The sequence below is a fragment of the Monodon monoceros genome, unplaced genomic scaffold (genome assembly GCF_005190385.1).
Source record: "Monodon monoceros isolate NGI ecotype Baffin Bay Population unplaced genomic scaffold, NGI_Narwhal_1 Super_Scaffold_16, whole genome shotgun sequence".
Classification (NCBI taxonomy): domain Eukaryota; kingdom Metazoa; phylum Chordata; class Mammalia; order Artiodactyla; family Monodontidae; genus Monodon; species Monodon monoceros.
The window spans coordinates 43,966,656-43,985,614 of NW_021703772.1; the positions used below are offsets into that span (position 1 = coordinate 43,966,656).

General features: G+C 36.7%; 2 protein-coding genes across 5 annotated transcripts in view; one reads left to right on the forward strand and one right to left on the reverse strand.

The window, feature by feature from the left end:
- Positions 1-1,627, forward strand: part of HIBCH (3-hydroxyisobutyryl-CoA hydrolase) — an 88,737-nt gene extending 87,110 nt beyond the window's left edge. For 2 of the 4 annotated variants that reach the window (XM_029225072.1, XM_029225074.1), the window contains one exon: positions 1,006-1,212. In XM_029225072.1, the coding sequence (XP_029080905.1) occupies positions 1,006-1,121 (116 nt within the window). In that variant the 3' untranslated portion in view covers positions 1,122-1,212. Of the gene's footprint in view, positions 1-1,005 lie in introns of all 4 variants that reach the window. The other 2 variants (XM_029225073.1, XM_029225071.1) reach the window with 2 other exon arrangements.
- A 4,467-nt stretch (positions 1,628-6,094) lies between these two features.
- Positions 6,095-18,959, reverse strand: part of CUNH2orf88 (chromosome unknown C2orf88 homolog) — a 29,126-nt gene continuing 16,261 nt past the window's right edge. Inside the window, exon 2 of the mRNA XM_029224524.1 lies at positions 6,095-6,633. Within this exon, the coding sequence (XP_029080357.1) occupies positions 6,176-6,463 (288 nt within the window). The 5' untranslated portion in view covers positions 6,464-6,633 and the 3' untranslated portion in view covers positions 6,095-6,175. The remainder of the gene's footprint in view (positions 6,634-18,959) is intronic.

An 18,959-nucleotide genomic window follows, 5' to 3' on the forward strand; every position in this document is an offset into this window, starting at 1 on the left:
TCTCTCTACCTTCTGAGGCAGCCTACTGCCTTTGGTTCCCAGATTGCTTCTTTAACTATTTCGCCTTTTAGTGATTAACTCATTTTTTAAGGTTCACTGTAGGCTTTGTATGTTTAAATACTTTAATTCCCCACAAGAATTACGCACATTTTAAGCATGGCTGAAATTCCTTACCACAGCCAGACTAGGTACAGCCCCGTTCTCTTTCTTTTTTGTTTTTAATTTTTTGAGATAATTGTAGATTCAAATGCAGTGTAAAAAAATAATATGGAGAGATCCTGCATACCCCCCACCCAGTTTCCCAAATGGTAACATTTGTATAACTGTAGTATACTATCACAACCAGGAAATTGACATTCTCCTCCCTTTTTAAAGGAGGTTATGGATTGATTGCCTCATACTTAAAATCCTGTGGGGATACTATGTGGCTACACCAAGTGATGACTACACTGAAATAAGAGAAGCAGAGCTTCTCATGATAACCTGAAGGTGGTCTGGTATTTTAATTCAGTGTGAGCTAGAAGATTCAGCAAAACAGTTGTATCCACATTTAATTATGTATAAAGTCCCTTTCCCTGTACCTCAGGTAAGTTTCCTCTCAGTTCAATGTGGAGGAGGTTAGAAGACAGATCTGGGCCCTACCCACTCTCCTGCCTTCCCTTTAAGCCACACCAACTCTGGTTTTACCTCTTTTATAAAAAGCTAAAGAGAGATTTCATTTATTATATTATTAGAAAAAGAGTTCTAAGGCTTAAACCACTGGATTAGTTCAGCAGACTGTATTCAAGCTAGAGACATCAGGCTTAGCAGGTGAGGTCATCATCCAATTCTGTGAGGGCTTAATTTAAGGGGAAAAAGAAAAAGGAACACATACAGAAATTTCAACTTTGCAGAAAAAGATGTGCTATAGAAAAATATGCCTAGTCCAAGGTAGTTTGTGTCAATTCAGTAATTAAAATCTGGTAATAACCAAAGAGAATACTAACGTTTCTTATGTCTTGACAGTTTTAATAGATAAAGACCAGAGTCCGAAGTGGAAACCAGCTGATCTAAAAGAAGTTACTGATGAAGCTTTGAATAATCACTTCAAATCTCTGGGAAGTAATGATTTGAAATTTTGAAGAGACTGGATTTTTAAAGTATTATTTCGGAGCAGAGTTGGCAAACTATGGCACATGGGCCAAAGCCAACCTGCTGCCTTTTTTTTTTTTTTCATATATCCCTCAGCTAAGAATGGTTTCTGCATTTTTAAATGGTTGGAGAAAGAAATCAAGGACCAATATTGTGTGGCATGTGAAAATTACATGAAATTCAAGTATCATTGTCCATAAATAAAACTTTATGGGAACATGGCTTTACTCATCTGTTACATATCTGTGGCTGCTTTGAGTAGTTGCAGTAGAGATTATAAGGCCTGCAAAGCCTAAAATATTTACTGTCTGGTCCTTTTCAGAAAAATTTTGCCAGCCCTATTTTAAAAGATGGGAAAATTTGAAGGTCTTAGATTCTTGAGTTAGTATATCTAATTGAAATGGGAACTTTATGTTTTGGCTTAGGGTATTGGTTTTTAATGTTGATTAAGTAAACTTTATAGGTTATAAAAAATAAAAACTGAAATTTTTTTGGATACTGTGTTAACACTTCATAGAATTTTCTCCATATATAAATCTATTTTAAAATAATTATGAGTTTCTGTAGCTGAAGTGTTCCTTTTATAATGATAGAAATCTCAGGCAAAGAGAAAAGGTTATTATGAGGTTGTCTTTCCAGTATTATCGACTCAGCCTTGGCTTTTTCTGAAGTTAACCAGAATCTCTTCCTATGGGGAAAGTAAAAGCATTATTTCTTGTTGTTTAGAGTATTTGCTAATCTGGCAGAATGAGGCATTAGAAAACCCTAATCTCTAAGATAGAGACACTCTGCCTTCTGCAATTTACATCAGACTTTTGTGTGATAACAGTAATTTGTTCTTACACAGTTCAAATCAGGAGAAAGGACTTGAAAACAAGAGGACTTCTGTTCAAAATAGAAGTACCTTCAGTAATTGGTGCTGTTGACAAAATAAGTTTTTTTTAAGGTACACAACTGTGGATGTTCCAGACTTGGAACATTAATGTTTAGGTAAGAATTATTTTTAAATTAAAGATCAGCTTATGATTTACTTTATAGCTTGGTACAATTTTTCCATAATTCTAAACCCCTCAGAAACTAAGAGAACTTTAGTTTTGTGAAAGAATGAAAAGCAGGCAGAACCGGAAAAGACATCAAAGATTATATCCTGCACCCTTCTCATAGATGAGGAAATTGCAGTCCAGAAGGAATTGCTTTAAATTTTCTGTTCTCAATATACTTAACATGAAGCATTTTTCTTCCCCCCAAAATTAGGAACATATTTGGAAAAAAGATGCCATGATAATGAACATGTTTACATTTATATTCTTAAAGCTTCTAAATGTGGATGTGAATGATCTAAGAAAATACTTGTGTAAATGGACTTTTATTTTCTTTGTATTTGCTAGAAATGCAGAAAATGTTAAGTCCTTTAAAGTTAAAAAATTTGAAATCACACAATGGTGAAAAGCATTTGCTTGCTTCAATTAAATAAGGACTCATAACTAGTTAATTGCAACTAGACTTTTATTGAACAGTTAGGAAAAATGTTTTCACAAAAATATTTGGGAAAAAATATACCATTTCATAGCTAAGTCTTACAGTGAAGAGAATTTGCTAACAAAAGTTGAGTTTTGCCAAGTAAGATGTAGGGAATACATCTGAGCCTGTGTCCACTGCTCCAAGGAAGACATGTCCAGTTTGGTCACACAAATACAGGATGGGGGCATTATGATTAAGCAAACAATTTATTTGTTAGAACTTTGTTTTTAAATTACTGTTCCTTGACATTATTTATAATTTGTCTCTAACTTTTGATTTCTCAAACTATATAATTACAAAAGTATAGTCCCCCCATCTCATACAATGCCAGTGATACTGAGTAGGATATATGAGTGTCATCTACTTCATTCAACATGTCTCTTTTTAATACTTATAAGGCAGTTTGACACAAATGATTCCTTTGGGACTAAGATAATTTTTATCCCCTTCAAAATTGTGCTTTAAGTGCTACTAACCATAGGTAGTTTGCAAAGAACTGATAAGGCAATGGAAAGTGGAGAACTGTCAGGTCAAAGGCCTGTGACTGAAAGGTAATACTAGCACTCAAAGGACACTGAACTGGGAAGGGAGCAGTGAAGCACATGTGTGGGGTTATGTGAGTTTTCTTAAATGAGGAATCAGCACATTTCTCTCTGCTAATCTGCTGCTTCCAGAGTTGCCCCCTGCAGGTTCTTTGTCATGCTGGTGGCACTCATCTGCCCCTCTACTGGATGTTCTTGAGGGAGAAGATTCAGTGGTTGGGCACATGTGAGTGTGGTAAAGAACGGAACAGAACTTGGCTACTGTGTCCTTCCCCTCAGATGAAAACACTGGAAACTTGTTTTTGGAGCCTGATGTGAGTGTTGTTTCTTGGGCCCTCTTTTCCCCATTTTCTTTTCCCTTATAATTTGGCCACTATTCTTATTTCTTCTGTGTTTGTGATCTAAGTTGGAACGAATGTTTCCCATTCCAGTAGCTAATAATTCTTTCAGTCTTCTGTTTTCCTTCCTTCTCAAGCAGCCCTTCTACTCTTTGTTCATGAAAGACCTTCAAAATGAAGTAAATCCAATATTTAAAGATGAAGGTATGTAAGAAGTTGAATTATCGTATCAAAGATGTTCTCATTAATCTTGTCATCTAGGCCAACCTATATCTTGATAACCATCATACGCAGTATATTTGTTGATCCAGCTCTTTCCTGCCTGCCCCCAACTTGGTTTATCCACTAACTCACTGATTATGCAAGCCTTTGTAGTTCCGTGTCCATGGTTTGACATATTATACAGCATACGTCTCCGTAAGTGTCTGTATGTCACAAGATACTATACTGTTAAAGTGAGTCAGGGGCAAGGGGGTGGTGCTCAGTGACAAAACCCTATTGCCATAGTATCAGAGAGGGTGGCAACAGAGATTAGACCCTTAGATACGGGTCTGGCAGGCCTGCCTGTATTTTACCCCTAGAAAATAGAGGCCCAGGGCAAAGGAGGAACCTGAGATCAAAATATTTAGATATAATCAAAGCCTACTAGTCTATGTCCCTATGTATGCTGAAAAATTTAGTGTGATGCGCTGCTTTTATATGGCTTTGTGTTCTCACCATAATATGTATTATCTTATATACTTACTTATATCTTTTAAACAGCAGTGACCTTGCAGCAAAAGTATCTAATGTAAAATATAAAATGAATGAAAAACGGCAACATCTAGGCTTTTGTCTGAGTCATTAGTATAAGCACTCATAAACCTAAATTTTTCTTCATGAGCTGGAAATATGTTTTGCACTTTTTGGAAACTTTCTGTTCTTAGCCTTGTAACTTCAGATCCTTGTATAAACAGGGGTGGTGGGTTTTCTATTTTGTAAAGTTGCTAGATTATAAGTACAACAGGACAGTACAAACCCTGGGATTAGGTGAAAGTTAAATGACCAGTTGTCCAAAGGCAACTGAAAAGTGGCACACCACTCACTTCAAAAGAATTTTCTTTGCCAATTTACCTTGGAGAATTCAGTCTATTTGATTGTGGGTTTCAGAGTATAACTGCTAAAATTAGAGGTAGCAATTCTGCCTGCTTATAAGGTCATACACATTTATGTCATTAGAGGTCACAAGCCTTTTTCTGCCTTTCTTTAGATTTCAATGACAAGGCTCTGTTGTATCTTAATAAAAGGATCCAATTGCATGGGCTTAAATAATTCCTATTCCAGTTAAACGCAATGTGTGGCAAATCTTGATGAAAAGATACTTCTAAAGACTCAGTCTCAATTTTCTTGCAAGTTACATCTTCTAGTACCTTCTTCCCCCTTTCCTGAATTTTCTGTTACCATTGATCTTAAACAGTACTTAATTAAAAAAAAAAAAAAGCCTTCCTAAAAAAGTAGCCAAATTTATGAAAATAGTATAGTATATGGCTATAAATGCCCCATGGGCTTTGTTACCATTAAAAATACACACGAGTATTCCCTTTGGAAGAGTATTTGATCTTTTGTAATAACTATAAATTCTCATGCATAATCTGGTCCCACAGTAATCTGAATGGTGATTGCCCATGTACCAGCCCCTTGCATCTGTGAGACAGTAAAGCTTAACATACATGCAGCACTGAGACCAGGTTCTTCTTTCCACCTTGCCAACTAGGGCTTCTGTTACTTTACAGTTTTCTGGATTGCTGTTTATAAAAGCTCCCCTGCTGGTTTCCTTGTATAGTAATATCACTGGGCTACCTAATTCAATGCAATAAACATTGTCATGACTTCTGTAAATTGTATATTGTTAAGATGCTTATATGCAAAGCCTGAGTCATCCAGTAACAGGTGTGATTAGTTAGGGCCCTGAGGTTCAAGGTGATGGTTATGCTTTTCATCTACAAAAGTAAATATTAAGGACATGGTTCACGGTAGACCTCTTCCACATGGGTTGCTTTCTAATGCTTGGTCATTTGTGTTAAGAACGGGAGGGATCCTTGACTCAAAAGATTTTGGCAAACAAGACCCACTGTTAACAGCTACGGCTTGAGTGCCCAGGCAATTCCCTTGCCCAGGCATTTCAAGAAAATCCTTTTCATATCTTGTTTTTTTTTTTTTTGTATAAATTGACAAATATTTTAAAAGAATGTCTTTAAAATGACCATTTTGAAAACACAGGTTTTAAATAAAATTCTTAAAAATTTTGTTTTAAATTTTAAAGTATTTTAAAAATTCTTAAAATTTCTTTGGTGATGGCATTGTTGCCTCTGGAAGAAGTGGTGTGACACAGCTGATTACTGTGGCACCAGAGGACTTACATTTAACCCTTTAATGACTAAAATCCAAGACCAAGCAGATAGAAATTGCTGTTAATGTAGAACTGCTTAAAACACTTCATTTTAGGTATTCTTAGACTCTTGATGGCTATCGAAATATTTTTCTTTACACCCAGATGGAGTTATTTGTATTTATTCACACCAGTTTTTGCTGTTGTTGCATGTATTTAAACTAGCACCAACTTTATCCACAGTTTGAGAAAGTGTCATCATCCTACACACAGCGTCAAGGCCCCTCACTCTCAATATATGGGATGTCATAGTACTTGAGGTGGTTGCCAGCCCACTGCTGCAAGGCATCACTCAAGATTTCCTGGGACAGGCGGTGTGCAAATTCAAAGACCACAATTTCAGGCCCTAGGGGTTCCTTCACTTCCTCTTTGACATTAACTAGAGAAGGCATCCTGAGTAGAAATCTCTCTTCAGGCATAAAGTTTTCTTCACTCTCATGCCTCTTCTCACTCTCGAGTGTGGTGGGAAATGGGAAAGTTTGCTTTGATTTCATGCAGCCCATGTTATGAAGAGCTTTGACTGAGTGAAGGAAAGCAGTAGCAAAGACTACTTCAACAGCGTCTTTGGAAAACACCAAGCATTTGTCCACTTGATATTGAGCAGTGCTTTTCCTCTCCAGGCTACTTCAGAAATCAATGTTCCCTTTCACCAATCTTCACATATAGTGTTTATCTGTCAAGAGAAGGGAAGTTTCATTTTGAAGTCATAGAATGCAAACTACTGTACGATTTAGGTAGCAAGTAGAAACAAATCTTTACCACTTTCATCACTTGGAGGAAATGCAAGGTAACAACAGCTTTATCTTAATAGAAAAGATAATCATTTAAAAATGGCATTTAGAAATAGGAAAATGTCTTTTCAAGATCAGGCAAATTTTATAAAACTGACAACAAACTTGCTACCTTTGATTTATTTATGTACACCAGGGCTCAGCAAACTGTAGCCTTCGGGCCAAATTCTAGCTGCCTGTTTTTTCAAATACAGTTTATTTGAACATAGGCATGCTCATTTGTTACGTATTGTCTATGGCTACTTTCATGCTTTAGTGGCAGAGTTTAGTTGTGACAGAGACTGTGTGGTTTGCAAGCCTAAAATATTTACTCTGGCCCTTTGGAGTAAATATTTTCTGACTGACTGACTGACTCTGATCTATACTGTTGAGGGAAACAAGCATATCAAAATTTGCTCCTGCCTCAAACATCATGGGCCTGCGTCCCTTGGTCACACATTTACAACTCAAAGAGTAGGACAGAATGATGGTCTTTCTTTACACTAGGGCCAGCTCTAAGCAACACAAGTTAGACATGGCAAAGCCACCTATTTTTCCTTCTGAATTAGATATTATGAAATTATGAAGCAAGGACAAGATGGTGGAGTAGAACGATGTGAGCTCACCTCATCTCACAAAAACAAACACCAAAATCACAATTGCTGAATGACCATCATCAACAGAAAAACACTGGAAGCTACCAAAAAAGATATCCTACACACAAAAACAAAGAAGCCACAATGAGATGGTAGAAAGGGTGCACTCGCAATAAAACCAACTCCCATATCTGCCAGGTGGGTGACCCACAAACTAGAAAATAATTATCTCGCAGAGGTTCTCCCACAGGAGTGAAAGTCCTGAGCCCTACACCAGAACCCCCAGCCTGGGGGTCTGGCATCAGGAGGAGGAGCCCCCAGAGCATCTGGCTTTGAAGGCCAGTGGGGTGTGATCACAGGAATTCGACAGGACAGGCAGAAAAAGAAACCCAACTCTTGGAGGGTGCACACAAGGTCTCATGTGCACCAGGATCCAGTGGAAAAAGCAGTGACCTCATAGGATCCTGGGCCAGACCTACCTGCTGGTATTGGAGGGTCTCCTGTGGAGGCAAGGGGGGTGGCTGTGGCCCACTGTGGGGGCAAAGACACTGGTGGTGGTAGTTCTGGGGAGTACTCGTTGGTGTGAGCCCTCCTGGAGGCCCCCACTTTCTCACCAAGACCTGGCCCCACTCAACAGACTGCAGGCTCCAGTATGGGGAAGCCTCGGGCCAAACAACCAACAGGATGGGAAGACAGCCCATCAGCAGATGGGCTGCCTAAAGTCTTCCTGAACCCATAGCTGCCTGCCAGACACACCCCTTGACATGGCCCTGCCCACCAGAGGGGACAAGACCCAGTTCCTCCCACCAGGAAGCCTGCACAAGCCTCTTAGACCAGCCTCATCCACCAGGGGGCAGACAGCAGGAACAAGAGGAACTACAACCTTGCAGCTTGTGGAGTGGAAACTGCAATCACAGAAAGACACAAGGACAGAGGAATATGTCCCACACAAAGGATCAAGAAAAAAGCCCAGAAGAACAACTAAAGGAAGTGAAGATAGGCAATCTACCCAAAAAATTCAGAGTAATGACAGTAAAGATGATTCAAAGTCTTGGCAAAAGAATAGAGGCACAGAACAAGAAGATAACAAGAAATGTATAATAAAGAGCTAGAAGATCTACTAAAGAACAAACAGAGATGAACAATACAATAACTGAGAGGAAAAATACACTAGAAGAAATCAGTAGCAGAATGAGGCAGAAGAATGGATAAGTAAGCTAGAAGACAGAATGGTAGAAATCAAAGACAAAAAATATTAAAACAAGTGAAAAGCAACAAATAACATACAAGGCAATACCCATAAGGCTATAAGCTGATTTATCAGCAGAAACTCTGCAGGACAGAAGGGAGTGGCATGATTATATTCAAACTGATGAAAGGGAAGAACCTACAACCAAGAACACCCAGCAAGGCTCTCATTCAGATTCGACAAAGAAATCAAAAGCTTTACAGACAAGCAAAAGCTAAGAGAATTCAGCACTGTCAGAACAGCTTTGCAACAAATGCTAAAGGAACTTTTCTAGGCAGAAAAAAAAAAAGACTACAACTAGAAACAAGAAAACTACAAATGGAAAAGCTCACCAGTAAAGGCAAACACACAGTAAAGGTAGGAAATCATCCAACACAAATATATCAAAACCAGTAATCATGAGAAGAGTACAAATGCAGGATATTAAAAATGCATTTGAAATTAAAAGACCAGCAACCTAAAACAATCTTATTTATATATAGAGTGCTATATCAAAACCTCATGGTAACTGCAAACCGAAAATCTATGATAGATATACACACACAGAAAAAGAAAAAGGGATCCAAACACAACATTAAAGATAGTCACCAAATCACAAGAGAACAAAAGAAGAAGGGGAGAAAAAAAGACCTACAAAAACAAATCCAACTCAATTAACAAAATGGCCATAAGAACATACATATCGATAATTACCTTAAATGTAAATGGATTAAATGCTCCAACCAAAAGACACAGACTGGCTGAATGGATACAAAAACAAGACCTGTATATAAGCTGTCTAGGAGAGACCCACTTCAGACCTAGGGACACATACAGACTGAAAGTGAGGAGATGGAAAAAGGTATTCTATGCATATGGAAATCAAAAGAAAGCGGGAGTAACAATACTCAGACAAAATAGACTTTAAAATAAAGACTTATAAAAGATAAGGAAGGACACTACATAATGATCAAGGGATCAATCCAAGAAGATATAACAAGTGTAAATATATATGCACCCAACATAGGACCACCTCAGTATATAAGGCAAATACGAACAGCCATAAAAGAAGAAATTGACAGTAACACAATAATAGTGGGGAAATTTTAGTATTAAAAATGTCATCAATGGACAGATCAGACAGAAAATCAATAAGGAAATGCCTTAAATAACACATTAGACCAGATGGACTTAATTGATATTTATAGAGCATTCCATCCAAAAGCAGCAGAATACACATTCTTTCCGAGTGCACATGGAACATTCTCCAGGATTGATCCATGCTGGACCACAAAGCAAACCTCAGTAAATTTAAGAAAACTGAAATCACATCAAGCATCCTTTCCAACCACAATGCTATTAGATTAGAAATAAACTACAAGAAAAAAACCTTAAAAAACACAAACACATGGAGGCTAAACAATATGCTACTAAACAATCAATGGGTCACTGAAGAAATCAAAGAGAAAATCAAAAAATACCTAGAGACAAATGAAAGTGACAGCACAACGATCCAAAACCTATGGAACACAGCAAAAGCAGTTCTAAGAGGGAAGTTTATATAGCAATACAATCTTACATCAGGAAACAAATAAACCACCTAACCTTACACATAAAGCAACTAGAGAAGAACAAACAAAACCCAAAGTTAGTAGAAAAAAAGAAAAATCAGAGCAGAAATAAATAGAAACAAAGAAAACAAAAGATCAATGAAACTAAAAGCTGGTTCTCTGGAAAGATAAAATTGATAAACCTTTAGCCAGATTCACCAAGAAAAAAAGGGAGAGAGCTCAAATCAATAAAATAAGAAATGAAAAAGGAGAGGTTACAACAGACACCACAGATATATGATGGATAATAAGTGACTGCTACAAGCAACTATATGCCAATAAAATGGACAATCTAGAAGAACTGGACAAATTTTTTTTTCTCTCTTTTTAAAAAAGTTTTGGCCATGCCCCACAGTATGTGGGCTCTTAGTTCCCTGACCAGGGATAGAACCTTTACCCCCCCTGCATTGGGAGCATGGAGTCTTAACCACTGGACCACCAGGGAAGTTCCCTGGACAAATTCTTAAGAAGGTAACAATCTTCTAAGACTGAACCAGGAAGAAATAGAAAATATGAATAGACCAATCACAAGTACTGAAATTGAAACTGTGATTAAAAAGCTCCCAACAATCAAAAAAGTCGAGAACCAGATGGCTTCACAGGTGAATTCTATCAAACATTTAGAGAAGAGTTAACACCTGTCCTTCTGTAACTCTTCCACAAAACTGCAGAGGAAGGAACACTCCCAAGCTCATTCTACTTGGCCACCATCGCCCTGATACCAAAACCAGACAAAGATATCACACAAAAAAGAAAATTACAGGTGAATATCACGGATGAACATGATGCAAAAATCTGCAACAAAATACTAGCAAACAGAATCCAACAACACATTAAAAGGATCATACACCATAATCAAGTGGGATTATCCCAGGGATGCAAGGATTCTTCAATATATGTAAATCAATGTGATACACCATATTAACAAACTGAAGAATAAAAACCATATGATCATCTCAACAGATGCAGAAAAAGCTTTTGACAAAATTCAAAACCCAGTTATGATAAAAACTCTCCAGAAAGTGGGCATAGAGGGAACGTACCTCAACATAATAAAGGCCATATATGACAAACCTACAGCTAACATCATACTCAATCATGAAAAGCTGAAAGCATTTCCTCTAAGATCAGGAACAAGACAAGGATGTCTACTCTGGCCACTTCTATTCAACATAGTTTTTTGGAAGTCCCAGCCACAGCAATCAGAGAAGGAAAAGAAATGAATGCAAATTGGAAAAGAAAGAAAGAAAACTGTCACTGTTAGCCGATGACATGATACTATACATAGAAAATCCTAAAGATGCTACCGGAAGACTATGAGAGCTCATCAATGAATCTGGTAAAATTGCAGGTTACAAAATTAATACACAGAAATCTCTTGCATTCTTATACACTAACAACAAAAGACAAGAAAGAGAAATTAAGGAAACAATCCCATTGGCCATTGCATCAAAAGAATAAAATACCTAGGAGTAAACCTACCTAAGGAGGCAGAAGACCTGTACTCAGAAAACTGTAAGGTACTAATGAAAGAAATAGAAGATGACACAAACAGATGGACCATGTTTTTGGATTGGAAGAATCAATATTGTCAAAATGACTATACTTCCCAAGGCAATCTACAGATTTAGTGCAATCCATATCAAATTACCAATGGCATTTTTCACAGAACCAGATCAAATAATTTCACAATTTGTACGGGACACCAAAGACCCCGAATAGCCAAAGCAATTGAGAAAGAAAAACAGAGCTGGAGGAAAATCAGGCTCCCTGACTTCAGACTATTCTACAAAGCTATAGTCATCAAAACAGTATGGTACTGGCAGAAAAACAAATATAGATCAATGGAACAGGATAGAAAGCCCAGAAATAAACCCATGCACCTATGGTCAATCAATCTACAACAAAGGAGGCAAGACTATACAGTGGAGGAAGGACATCCTCTTCAATAAGTGGTGCTGGGAAGACTGGACAGTTACATGAAGAAGAATGAAATTAGAACATTCTTTAACACCATACACAAAAATAAATTCAAAATGGATTAAAGACCTAAATGTAAGACCTGATAATATAAAACTCTTAGAGGAAAACATAGGCAGAACAGTCTTTGACATAAATTGAAGCAAGATCTTTTTTGATCCGTCTCCTAGAATAACAGAAATAAAAACAAAAATAAACAAATGGGACCTAATTAAACTCAAGCTTTTGCACAGCAAAGGAAACCATAAACAAAACGAAAAGACAATCCTCAGAATGGGAGAAAATATTTGCAAACAATGCAACTGACAAGGGATTACTCTCCAAAATATACAAACTGCTCATGCAGCTCAATGTCAAAGAAACAGACAACCCAGTCAAAAGATGGGCATAATACCTAAATAGACATTTCTCCAAAGAAGACATACAGATGGCTAAGAGGCATATGAAAAGATGGTCCACATAGCTAATTATTAGAGAAATGCAAATCAAAACTATAATGAGATGTCTCTCACACCAGTCAGAATGGCCATCACCAAAAAGTCTACAAATAACGGATGCTGGAGAGAGTGTGGAGAAAAAGGAACACTCCTACACTGTTGGTGGGAATGTAAATTGGTGCAGACACTACAGAGAACAGTATGGCATTTCTTTAAAAAACTAAAAACAGAGCTACCATGTGATCCAGCAATCCCACTCCTGGGCATATATCTGGAGAAACACATGGTTCCAAAGGATACATGCACCCCAGTGTTCACTACAGCTCTGTTTACAATAGCCAAGACATGGAAGCAACCTAAATGCTCATCGACAGATGAATGGATAAAAAAGATGTGGTACATATATACAATGGGATATTACTCAGCCATTGAAAAGAATGAAATAATGCCATTTGCAGCAACATGGATGGACCTGGAGATTATCATACTAAGTGAGGTAAGTCAGACAGAGAAAGACAAACATCATATGGCATCACTTATATGTGGAATCTAAAAAAAAAAATGATACAAATGAACTTATTTACAAAACAGAAACAAACTCACAGAAAACAAACTTATGGTTACCAAAAGGGAAAGGTGTGTGTGGGGGGATAAATTGGGAGTTTGGGATTGACATATACACACTAATATATATAAAATAGATAACCAAACAAATATTATGAAAGCTTAGATTAATTTGAAATTAGCTTAAAAGTTTCTCCCCCTAAATATCTTATTGTTTGATGTTTGGACAGTCAATAGGGTACAATGCTTGTGATGTACCTTCCAAACTTCCCAATGGAATGTTGTCACTGAATGAACTTATCTAAGATAAGACTTAAGGGTAACTAAAACAGTACACACTTCACTGGAGGAAGGCCTAGCCATAAGAAAGTGCAGGCAAAGACTCTATAAATGAGGTTGTGATCCCTGACTATATCGTAGTTTTTGGACAAAAAAAACAGCTGTAAAAATTCATGAAATGAAACTCCATTGATTATTTCTGAAACTACTGATCTCAAGGTAAAAACTAGCATGCATTTAATTTATTTAATAGTTTATAAGAAGTCCAAAAAAGGTGACCTTTGTCCAAGTTAATACTAAGTATTTTTGAGAAGTTTTATCCAATTTCTCCCATAATATACTCCTTCCCCACCTCTACCACTTATAAGGATGATATGGAGGGTTGGAAAGGAAATCTAGCTCTCTGCTTCTGATTACCTTTAGTTCTATATGCCTTGCTATATGCTCCAGAGATGCATTTCAAAAAGGGCATAAGGGATGTGTGTGATGTATCTGGTTTACTAGACTGAACTCCTAGAAGACAGGAACTGGCCTGGTTGTGCACCTCTAACATGTAATGACTTAACATAGTATCTGTTTTGTACTATGAGGGATTGTTAAGGGAACTGGACTTAGTTAACCTGAAAATGATTAGAATGCAATGAATGTCAGACAAAAGTCCATGAGGAGAATCATGAGAACATTCTGTGTTTTCTAAGATCTTTGGTTTTGCAAAAGCAGCTTTATCTTACCGTGACAAAAGTAGTGCCAGATTTGCCCTCACACCAAAAATAACTTTAAACCTGGACAAAATATATGTGGGCGGCTATTTTCAGACATTGAACAACAGCACAGGATTCTGATCCCCAAAAGAAGGGAAACACATGATGTTAAACCCCACAATTGATCATCTTGAGATTCTGCCTGAGAATCTGATTCAAGCAGAGGGGCAATTCTGCTGTGCTACAGAGGAAGAGGCTGAGATACTGAAGCAGGTGAAATTACAAAAGAGTTCAAGAGTAAAAGGAGCTGGGAGGGAGGCAGAAATTTGCATGGGGTCTCACTGAAGCCGAGCAGGACCCTGCAGGGCCTTCCTAGGGACAGACCCGTGTGTCCTCGGCCTCTAGTTTATAGAAAAGCTTTAGCCTCCTAGGCCTTCCCCGAGTGCCAAAGAGCAAATGCAGAAACAAAGGAAAACTGTCAAGCAAGACAAAATGATAATAGCTTAGCCATGAAACAAAGTCAAGGACCTTTAGTTCCTCTTCAAGGGATACAGATATATGTATATGTATAACTGAATAGATACATGTATATGTATAACTGAATCACTCTGCTGTACACCTGAAACTAATACAATGTTGTTAATTAACTATACTCCAATATAAAATAAAAACTTTAAAAAAAGACAGAATATCCAATAACAAAAAAGAAATTTGAGACCACTTTAGGGGTGAACTTTAGAGCAGAGGTTGACAAAACTTTTTGTTAATGGGCTAGCTAATATATAATTTAGGTTTGTGAGCCATATGGTCTATGTTATACTACTCAGGTCTGTTGTAGTGCAGAGCCAGCCATAGCTAATATGTAAACAAATGGGCAGTGGTTTTTATGTTCCAATAAAACCTAATTTACGAAAACAGCCAGCCCACAGGCCATACTGGGCTAAGTTCAAACAAACAGTTCCATTCTAACAAAGAATAAAATTCAATACCATTCAAAGGAAGATGGCATAATCCAAATTCCTATGGGAAGTAATATCCACAATGTCTGTCATACAATAAAAAATTACTAATAATGCAAAGAAGCAGGAAAATGTGCCCCAAGTTCAAGAAAAAAAAAGTTACTAGAAACAGATCCCCAAATGACCTAGCTCTTGGTAGTTAAGAGAACTCAGTAGAACTATAAAGCAGCTATTTAAATAAGTTCAAGGACACCAAGGTAAAATGATCATAGAGTGAACAAATAGAGAATCTCAGCAGAGAAATGGAAATTGTAACAAAACACACAAAAAGTAAATTCAAGAACTAAAATGAAAAACTCACTGTGTGGGCTGTTGGGCATTGGAGAAGAAAGATTAGTGAGCTTGAACATCTAATACACATAGCCAATCTGAAAAAGGGGGAAAATGATTTTAAAAAACTTAACAGAGAAACAACTAAAAAGATAATGTAAGTATGGCTTAAAAACAATGAGGCATTAGATACATTTAACCCAGAAGAAGGCAGGAAAGGATGAACATGGGAAGGAAAAAAAAGGGGACCATTAGAAATCAGCAAAGTGGCTGACTTAAACCCATAGATATCAAAAATTACTTGAAAAAAATGGACTAAAAATTTCAATTAAACGGCAGACTGTACCGCAGGAAAAAACAACAAAAAAAAGGCAGGCTAGTTAAATAAGATCCAACCCACACAAATGCAGTCAACTGATCTTTGACAAAGGAGCAAAGATAATACAATGGAGTAAAGACAGCCTTTTCAATATGTGCTGGAACAACTGGACATTCACATATTAAAAAAAAAAAAAAATCTAGAGAGACCTAACACCTTTCCCAGAAATTAAAGTGAATCATAGACCTAGATATAAAGCAAACTATAAGACTCTTAGAAGATAACACCCAGGAGTTAAATCTAGAGAAATCTAAATGACCTTGGGTTTGGCAATGACTTTTTAGATACAACATCAAAGGCATGATTCATGAAAGAAATAATTGATAAATTGGACTTTATCAAAATTAAAAACTTCTGCTCTGTGTAAGACACTGCCCAGAAAATGAAAAGACAAGCCACAGACTGGGAGGCAGACTGGGAAAAGATATTTGCAAAAGCATATCTGATAAAGGATTGTTTATCCAAAATACACAAAGGAGTCTTTAAAACAACAATAAGAAAACAACCTGATTAAAAAATGGACACCAGATCTGAACAAACACCTCACCAGAGAAGACATACTGATGGCAAATAAGCATGTGAAAAAAATATTTAACATCATATATCATTAGGGAGTTGCATTTTTAAATGACATTGCGATACCACTACAACCTATATGAATGGCAAAAATCCAAAACACTGACAATGCAAAATGCTAATGAGGATGTGGAGCAACAGAACTCATTCATTGCTGGCGGGAATGCAAAATTGTACAGCCACTGTGGGAGACAGTTTGGCAGTTTCTTACAAAACTAAACATACTCCTACCATACGATCCAGCAATCACACTCCTTGGTAGTTACCCAAATGAGTTGAAAAACTATGTTCACACAAAAACTTATATATGGATATTTATGGCAGTTTTATTCATAATTGCAGAAATTGGAAGCAACCAAGATGTCCTTCAGGACGTGAATGGATGAACAGTGGTCTATCCAGACAATGGAATATTATTCAGTGCTAAAAAGAAATGAGTTATCAAGCCATGAAAAGAAAAGGAAGAACCATAAATGCGTATTACTAAGCCAGAGAAGCCAAGCTTTACAACTGTATGACATTCTGGAAAAGTCAAAACTATGGAGACAGTAAAAAGCCCAGGGGTTACCAGGGGTTAGAGAGGAGGGAAGGTTGAATAGGTGGACACATAGAATTTTTAGGGCGGTGAATTACTCTGTGTTATACTGTAATGGTGGATACGTGCCATTATACAATTGTCAAAACCCACAGAATGTACAACACCAAGAGTGAACCCTAATGTAAACTACAGACTTTGAGTGATCATATGTCAGTGTAGGTTCATTGACTATAACACTCTGGAGTGGGATGTTGATAGTGGGTGAGGCTTGTGTGTTGGCGGGGGCGAGGGGAGTGGGAAGGGGGTAACTGTACTCCCTGCTCAGTTTTGCTGTGAATCTAAAACTGCTCTAAAAAAGAAAGTCTATTTAAAAAATCCAGCTATATGCTACCTATAAGATATATACTTTAAATACAAATATACAGGTTGCAAACAAGAGGGTTGGAAAAGACATACAATGCACACAAGAAGTATAAAAAGTTGCTGTGGCTGTATGACTATCAGACAAAGCAGACTTCAGAGACCATTTGTATTACCAGAAATAGGGACATTTTATGTGTCAGTCAGGAGAAGACATGATAATCATAAATGTATACGTAACTAATAACAGAGCTTCAAAATACATTAAGGAAAAACTGACAGAATTAAAGGCAGAAATAAACATTACTCTCTCCGTAACAGATAGAATATTCAAAGGAAAAAATAAGGAATTCAAGTTTTGAACAACACTATGATGCCACTTGAGGTAACTGACATCTATAGAAGACTATTCCCAACAACTGCAGGATACATATTCTTATAAAATGCATATAGAACATTCACCAAGTTAGACTACACGATGATGTCAACAGATTTCAAAAGCTTGGAATCTTATATTTTCCAACCACCACAGAATTAAATAAAAAATAAAAAATAATAAAATAATAAAATATCCAGGAACACCCCAAATACTTGGAAACTAAATATCACATCTCTAAATAACCCATGGGGCAAAGAAGAAATCACAAGGAAATTAACATATATTTTCAACCAAATAATAGAAACCACAACATATCAAAAATTTTAAAATGCATTGTTAAAGTTTAGAGGGATATTGATAGATTTAAATTCTTGTGACAGAAAAGAAGAAAGGATTAAATCGGTGATCTAAGCTTTCACCTTAAAAAGCTAGAAAAAGAAAAGCAAATTAAACCCAAAGTAGAAGGAAGGGAATAATGTAGATGAGAGCAGAAAACAAAGCAAAGGAAAAGGGCCAATAATAGAGAAAAATCAATGGAACCAATGGTGGTTCCTTAAAAAGATCTAATAAAACAGATAAGTCTCTATCTAGTCTGATCAAGAAAAATGAGAGGACACACAGAACCAAGATGTGTGTAGGAAAAAGGACATTACTACAGATTCCATATACATTAAAAGACTAAGAAGGGAATATTATGAACAACTTTATACATACCAAATTACCAAAACTGGCACAAGAGAAAACAAAGTCTGATAGCTGTATATCAATGAAAGAAATTGGATTTGTACCTTAAACCTTTCCAAGAAGAAAACTCCAGGCTCAAATGGCAGCTCTAAAGCTCTAAATTCTTTCAAACTTTTCAGAAAGAAATAATACCAATCTTACCCAAACTCTAGAAAATAGAGGAAGAGGATTCCAAATTCATTCTATATGAAGTCAGGATTCCCCTGTTACTACAAGCAAAGACAGTTCAAGAAAAGAACACTACAAGCCAATATCCCTCATGAACACAGACCCAGATATCATTTTTTTAAATGGCAAATTGAATCCGGCATATATAAAATGGTTACTACATCATGACCAAGTGGGATTTATACCAGAATGCAATGTAAATTTTGAATGTAACATTCAAAACTCAATACATATAATTCACTGTTAATATAAAAAAGAACACCAGATGATCATCTCAATAGATGCAAAAAAAAATTTGATGAAACAACCATTCATGATAAAAATTCTCAGCAAACTAGCAATAGGAGAGACTTCCTCAAACTAATGTTAAGTGTAATGGTGAAAGACTGAACAACTTTTTC